Source organism: Sturnus vulgaris, chromosome 14, assembly GCF_052056855.1.
Source record: "Sturnus vulgaris isolate bStuVul1 chromosome 14, bStuVul1.hap1, whole genome shotgun sequence".
NCBI lineage: Eukaryota > Metazoa > Chordata > Aves > Passeriformes > Sturnidae > Sturnus > Sturnus vulgaris.
In genome coordinates this window covers 9,420,467-9,428,251 of record NC_142256.1, presented here as the reverse complement: position 1 = coordinate 9,428,251, position 7,785 = coordinate 9,420,467, and the positions used below count along the sequence as shown (strand labels likewise).

At 44.7% G+C, this 7,785-nt stretch overlaps 1 protein-coding gene across 2 annotated transcripts in view; it reads left to right on the top strand.

Annotated features, from left to right (window-relative positions):
- The first annotated feature begins 484 nt into the window (after positions 1–484).
- Positions 485–7,785, top strand: part of LOC106860426 (connector enhancer of kinase suppressor of ras 2-like) — a 169,734-nt gene continuing 162,433 nt past the window's right edge. For both annotated transcript variants that reach the window (XM_088173082.1, XM_088173081.1), the window contains exons 1-2: positions 485–638; positions 896–969. In XM_088173082.1, coding sequence (XP_088029208.1) covers positions 598–638; positions 896–969 — 115 coding nt within the window. In that variant the 5' untranslated portion in view covers positions 485–597. The remainder of the gene's footprint in view (positions 639–895; positions 970–7,785) is intronic.

The window sequence follows — 7,785 nt, the reverse complement described above, 5'->3', positions numbered from 1 at the left end:
GAAATGGTTCACCTTCATCTCAGAAGGGTAGTAAACTTCAGGATTAGGAATACTTAAAACATTTTTTTTTCCTTCATAACAAAAGGGAGACATTGACTAATGATCCCAGCACTGAGAGTCAAAATACTTGCTGCACTTGTCTATCCTAAAGTGCTGTAGTAGTACAAATTGACTCCTCGATGCTGTCATTCTTTCTCTACAAAATGAGCAGCTCATAGGAGGAAATATCCTGGCTCTGAATGTGGCCAGGAAAAAAAAAAAAAAAAGAGAGTTTTCTCCCAGTAGTTTTTTTTCTTGGGTAAGACTTTTCATACTGTGTTTGACATTCTGAATTACATGATTACACAGTACAAGACTCCAGCAACATTTCGCATTGTAAAGATGGAGATGCTCAGCGTTTTGCCAGATGCCAGGCGTTACCCTGACGTTTCTATCTTCACTTTGAGCCGAGTGACAGTCAGCATATTCACAATGAAGCCGAGACAATCTGCTATCAAGTTACAGTAGTGACATTTTGCCTGATGAAGATGCCAGGGCTGGCTGGAACGAAGCAGCTCCGCCGAGCGCGGCGTGCGGAGCAGCTCCGGCTGTAATTCCATGTTTTCTCCGTGCCGGTGGCTCGGCGGGCACAGGCTTTGGTAAGTAAGTCTGTACTGCACCATTTCCTGGCTCGGAGCTCCGGGTGTTGCAGGCTGTGTGCAGTGGGGGAGGTGCCAGAGCTGATCAAGCAGTGTAATTTTATACATTACTGAATCAGTGCGGGAGGAACCTGGAGGGACAAAGCATCATCTTCCCTTTGAACTGCACTGTAAAACCCGACAGCTCTCCTAGCCCAGCCATGCTCTGATACAATTTTTCTCTCCTTTTCCCCCCGATTTTGGTGCGAATGATAAAGTGATCTGATGATGGCTCTCGTTATGGAACCTATTAGCAAGTGGACGCCCAAGCAAGTAGTGGATTGGATGAAAGGTAGGATCGTTTATTGCCGTGTATTGTCTGTACTTTGGATCCTGGCGATTTGCATGCGTGCATTCTTTGTTTTGGGAAGAGTTTATTCAGTTCCGACCATCCCTGTGCTGCTTTGCCCGGTAGTTGTTAGAGGCAGGGCTGAGCAGAGGCTGCTGGAGCCGGGCTGTGCTGTGGGAATTGCTGCCGGCAGCGGAGCGGGGATCGGCTGCATTTGTTGGACAATGCAGACAGAAAGTGTTTGTGTCTCACGGCTCCATTGTGCCTCGCACACGGTAACCTCGGGATGTTTGGCTGCTTTAAATTTGCCCTGGTTAGGTCTGGTTTGCTCATATCAGGTGATGTGATGCAGTGGCTGTGCAGCGCTTGTCTGTAGTTTTGGGTACCACAAGGAGCACCGGGAGCTGGGCTGAGCATCCTGCTCCTTCAGGGACGTGTCCTGCCCTGTCCAGACTCCTTCGGGGACATCTCCTGCCCTGTCCAGGCTCCTTCAGAGACATCTCCTGCCCTGTCCAGGCTGCCCAGCCGCGGGAAGGCGCAGAGCTGAGCGCGGCTCCCGGGGAAACTCGCCGGGATAACTTGACAGGAATGATGATTTCCCTGCACATTCGCAGTTTCACAACACAGCCGTCAGCTGTGACATGTTTTGCCTGACAATGCTCGGCTGTGCTGCAAACAGACCGGGATGGATGGGAGGGCGAGGGATTGTTCTGATGATAAGTGGTTTAAATTTCTGCGGAGTGGGGGGAGGATGTATTCCCCCGGTGGGATGCATTAGTGTTGTTATACGGTGCTTCTGATGAGCTGTCTGTCTTTGAGACCAATAATTCCTGCCACGGGGGATCTCTGTTATATAAGGAGAAGAGGTGCATATTTGGGGTGTAGGTTACTCACGGAAATGATTCCTGTAATGTGACGATTGAACTTATGGGAGGGTTGAATTGGATGCCCAGTCGAATGCCCTTAAAGCTTTCAAAGTATTCTCAGTAATGAGGGAATGGTTCTGATCTCGTTTTGCTGAGCTACATCTCCACACTTGGCTGGAATTGGGCTGGTTCGGTGCTCATCACACACGTTGCCATTATCAGCCAATTATTCTTTTACAAGCACGGGGTCTTGTGAAGCAAACGGTGGCTAGGGGAATGTGTGCACTTTGTGTCTCAGGTGTTTGGGAACTCGGGGTAGTTGGGAGGGCTTAAACAGGTCATTGGGATGGATCCTAAACCTTTAGATACAGGGTTGATTCCCAGGCTCCAATGTCATTAGGTGATATCAAATCCTAATGTGTGTGCAGAGGAGTTTTCTGATTCACACCTTCATTCTCAGTACATAAAATAGTTAAAAAGTGGACAGATCACTCTGCTATTTTAACTCCTTACTTGAATTATAATATAAATTAAGTGTCAAAGTGTGTGGAATACTTGTTGCTAAATTTAAAAAATACTTCCTGCTGCTTTTTTATCCTCTCTGATACGAACTAATTACATCTTGGGGAACAGTAATCCATGATGTGCAGTGGAGGAAGGTCATACAAGCAGCAGGTTTTGAAATGTCTGGAGTTGCCTGACAATTTGATTTCCATAGCAGGCTGCACAGTGCACCATCCACAGGGATGTCTGGAGTAGGCAGCACTGCCAGTGCTGTGCCTCTGTGTTCAGGCATAAACAAAGATAATGCAATGTACACTGAAGGATTCACAACGTTGATCTTTTCCTTGGTAGCATGAGCTGTGCATCCACAAGCAGGAAAGTTGCACATTTGTCCATTTTCCCCACGTTAATATCACAAGCCTCCTTTTTATCCCAGCATTTACCTTTGCAGATGCATTGTTCAGTTGCAGCCAAAGGAAAGACCTAACCCACACATATGGCAGAGTGGGGTCAGTTTAAAACTGCTTGTAACTACCTTACTTTGCAAAAATTGCCCAACTGTGGCCACTGTTTGCCTGTAATTTCCATGTGCTGTGTAGCTCAGCTCTGTTGGCTACAGCCTCTCTGCTAAATCCCTGTGCCAGGGAGGTCAGAGATCTGCACAGGCAGTGATTTTCAGTGATAAGGTAGTTTTTATGTAGTTCTTCTATTCTGAAAGGTCACTTCTTTCACGGAATTAAAAGGTAAATTAAAGACACTTTCAAAAAATTACCACTTTAGGAATGATTATATATCTTGACTGTAGATAGCAACATGTTAATAAACAATAGAACAAATATTGCCACTGTAATATACCTTTGGGGGGCATAAAATATGTAGACAATTCATTTTATTTGTGGAGATTGTAAATGATAACACATTTCCCAGGGAAATGATAGCAACACGCTTTTAAAACTTGCATTTATCATATCCCTTGAAGCCATTAGAACTTATTTCTAAAATCTGCTAGCAAAGCCCAGGTTTTGAAACTAACCAGCAGTGAGTACCAGAAGCATCAAATAACTGTAGAGAAGATGGAAGGAAGCCACGAGAATGATGTTAATGGTTTGAGACCCAGGTCCCCAGAATGTGTCCTGGTTACAGCTCCAATGAGAGCAGCAGCTGCAGCCTGAGCCCCCCCAAGAGGAGACACCCTTCTGTTCTTTTCCTTTAGGAAATGTTACTTGCCAAAAAAGTAAAAATTGGTAGGCTTTAAGGAACATTGTAATGACAAGTTGGCATCTTGTATTTATCCACAGTTCCTTTCTCAGGAAAGCACTCAACTGGAATTCAATTAGGGAGCTGCATCTGATGGTGTGGACAACCTGAAAAGGCCATGCAAGTCTGGGGAAATTGATTCCTGAGGCTCTCAGAGGTTCTAGAAGTTAAAACTCCAGATATTTTTGTGTCAAAAAACTGTCTTTATACAAAAATATTTTGTAAAGTTTAGCAGATACAGCAGAAGGCACTGTGGTTAAAAGGGAAGGTTTCAAAGGATCTGACAACATGAATTGGGAAGGTATTTTTAGCAACAGTTGTTAGTCAGTATTCATTTTTTCCCCCAAAGTTTTAAGCATCTCCAAATAGTTTTCAGGTGTTTCCCCTGGTATACAGCCATTTCTTACATAACTTACCTGTTTTCCTGGGGACCCAAAAGGTACTTCAGGAAAAACCTTTGCCTTGCTCAGATTTCATGGTGGCCCCATTGGAAAGCAAACATTACCCATAAAACTCCCCAGTGCCTTTAGGGTCAGAGTGGTTTCTAGCTGGTCAGTTTTCCCTGGGTCAGGTTTAACATATTGATGTGAGTAAATGGCAAACTGCCCCCCAAGATGTGCATCTGGAATGCTTCACCTGGAGATTTTTGTTGCTTTGTGGAGCAGGAGCTCCCTGTGAAACTCGGGGACACTTTGCAGGTTATCAGTGAATACTCCAAACCCAAACCCCTCTATTTTAATGTTATGGGGAGTCCTGTACAGAATCTGGGGGTTTGGGGTGCAGAGGGGAGCTAGGATGCCTTACTGAATTAACAAAAGGGTGAGAGTTTGAGTTTCCATTGGAGGCAAAGTCTGAAGGGAATTCTCTGTACTTTTACAACCAGGAGCATTGGAGATGTTGTACTTCCTAAGGGGAGCAGTTTACAAGTAGGTCATTTAAAATGTGAACTCATTTACAGGGAAGTGACACCTCTGTCCAAATAAATACTCACTTTTCAAAGCAGTCCAAGGAAATGAAATGAAACACAATGCAATGAAATAGAGCTGCGACTTTCAGAGAATGCAGTGTTATTGAACAGCTGAAAATTAAAATGGGAAACCAGCTATTCCTTAAGTACCTGTAATAACTCCACACAGAGTCTGTGATTCAAAGTCCTGGGGACTGACAGGTTTGTCTGCCAAAACAGCCTGCAGTGGAGGTTTCTCTCCTCATAAATGGTCTGCTGTAGATACTCATTTCACAACTGCGAGCCATTTCTTCCCCTTTAAATCCAGAATTTCTGCACCCTCAACAGGAGACGTAGGCATAAAAAAAAAATAAAAATTAATTCAGTTGGTAAACTGATTAACTGTGCTGCACTGATCCTGTGCAGAATAATTATATGTTTAGCTGAAGGGTTTTCCTTAGCATGTAATTCCCTGATTTCAGGCTGGCTCATAAAAGAGAAAGGCAGGGAGGGAGGGAGTGGAGAGCAGGGAAGCTGATGACGTGAGAGGACTTGTTAACATTCACATCACGCCGGGCTCCGGCAAACCCCTCTCCCTCTTCCTCTGCTTCCCATTAGATCACTACCTGTGCTGGAGCACTGTGCCACAGCCAGGGACCTCCTCTCTTTGCAGGACATCATCTTTATCCAGTCTCAGAACGTGCTGGAAGCACAGCTGACTGTCATGACCAGCTGCAAAAGCCCTGTAGGTGCCGGGCTGGTGATGCTTGGCTTCCCTGATCCCCCTCCCTGACCTCGGGATCCCATCATGCAGGCACACAATTCCACCAGGTGCAATTTGGAGCTGGAGTAGATCGCCTAGGTCATCCCTTATTTAGAAAAATGTAGGTTTTATAGCATCTTTTCAGCTCTTTTTGAAGACAAATAGGTTTGGGAGAGATCTGAGCCACAAATGGAGAATTAGTGTTCAATTTCCAAGCTGAAGTAAAGGTTTCACCCTTTTCCTTCTGCTCTCACTAACTGTACAGCTGAAACAAACAATTTGCTGTTGTGGCTCCCCCTTGGATTCCTGTGTTCCACTGGCACCACATTTCCAGTTGCCTCTAGGAAGTCACTGAATCAGAATTGGCTGCAATTCCTCCCCGATTTCTCTCACAGGTTTTGGACTTTAATGCTTCTCAGTAATAAATTTTGTGAACAGCTCTTGAGTGCTGTAAACTGTTTGCTTTTAAAGGGTCAGCAGAGCCCACCTCCGAGTTGACAGCTTTGCAATGTCAGTGCTAAAGGTCAGATTTCAAGGAACAGGTTCCCAGCATTTAGCACAGTTAAGTGTTGGAATAAGCTGTCCAGGCAGGTGGGGCCATGCCCTTTGGAGGAGGAATACAACTGAGAAGAGCTGCAGCATCCCTCTGGAATTGTTTCTGTGGCCAGCCTGTCCCCAGCACAGTGACCTAATGTCTTCTCAAGGCTTCTACCAACTCAGACAAGACCTTGGGATGGTTCCTTGCATGGGAATCACCCTCATCTTTGAAATGTGAAAAGTCCCATAGAGATTATATCTCTGGCTTCCTCCTGGATATTTCCCAGTTTATATTTCCCACAATAACCATGGGAGATGATGTCCCAATGTCTAAAGCTCAGAACTCCTCGTGCTGTGTTCCACGAGGAGAGGAGCAGAGCTGCTGATCATCAGAGCTGCAGCCCCAGGAGCAAACACAGACCTGCTCCACCAGAATTCCCAAAATATTTGACTGTTACCACATTTAATCCAGTTTGTGCAGCCTGGAGGGACAACAAAACACTTTGCTGAGCCCATGGCTCCAGTCTGTGTCCTCCCAGTAACTGCAGCCATGGCTGGGGTCATGGCCAGCTGGGCCACAGCTAAATATTGTACAAAGACCTCCCTAAATCGAGTCTATCTCTAATTCTCTATGGAAATTGTTTTGGCTGAGATGTTTCTGCATCCCTATCACTATTACCTCATCTTCACTAACTCCACTTTGAGGACCAATTAGAATATCTCTATATATCTCTATATATCTCTATATATCTTCCAAGAACCAACTGGATTAGCATAAAAGATTTCAGCAACATTTAGCAATTTAATGGTCTGTATTTATTATCAGGATATTTAGGACTGTATTCTGAAATTTCCCTATCTATAAAGCAGATGCATTAAGACCTTTTTAAGAAATGTAATTCTGCTCCCAGAGAAAAGTCTGAGCTCAATGAAAGTCTCTCAAGTCACATTTATCAAGCGTAACTAATCTTTCAGGTCATTATGTAAAGAAATTTACTTTATTGTCTTGCAGCTTAATATCAGCAGTCAGACAATGTGTCACGCATTGCTGTGCCTTGTAACCTTTACCATGTGTTAAAATTATGCAAAATCCCCAACTTTCTCCCAGTCCTGACCATCCCAGGGGGGGCAGAGTGGCAGTGTAAATTCAGGAGAGCTCAACCTTCTCCAGCTCTCCATTAATTCACAGTGCTTCATCTTATGGAGCAAAATTCAGGAGAAGTTGGCTCCTGTGGATGACACTTTCAGACCACATTAAATGAGGTGCTGTGTGTCAGGAAACTGCAAAGACACTGGATCCTGCTCAGCAATAAGATTCTTTCATGGTTTCTGCCCAGACTTTCTTGCCCCACTCATTCCAGTTTCCAAATTTTTCCTTCCTTTGGCAGGATTGACATCAGCCCATGTGCCAATGCACTGAGAACTCTGTGTGTAACACTTTTACCAGTTTGTAAAATGTGCATTTCCTAGGAAAGGAGCAGAACATCTCAGTGCTACAGGATTCCTGGCTGCCTAGGTGGGAAGGCCGTTTGAAAAACATTGAATTGTGCAGAAAAATATAATATGAATATCATTTCAGTGCATGGAAAACACTGCCTAGGTGGGAGAGTCTCAGACAAATCCCTGCTCCACATCCAGTCTCAGAAGCCATGGGAAGGCAGCTCCTTGTTTCCTGGGCCTGTCCTCAAGGAAGGATTCTGAATGCTTACTGTGCTTGGGTAAAGAAATATTCCTGCCTAAGAAATCTCCTGACCTCTCATTCTGACGGGTTCCATGCCTCGAGTTTCTGTTTGCAATGAAGGAATAAAAGGGAAGCAAAAAGTAAACTGTGATTTGTCCTCTAGCAAAATTGTTTTAGCACCTACAAAGCTTTCAAAGCTAAAAAAGGCAGAGCTTACCCTTTGAATGCCTTTCTTCCAGAACTGCTGTCCTGCCACGCTGACAGA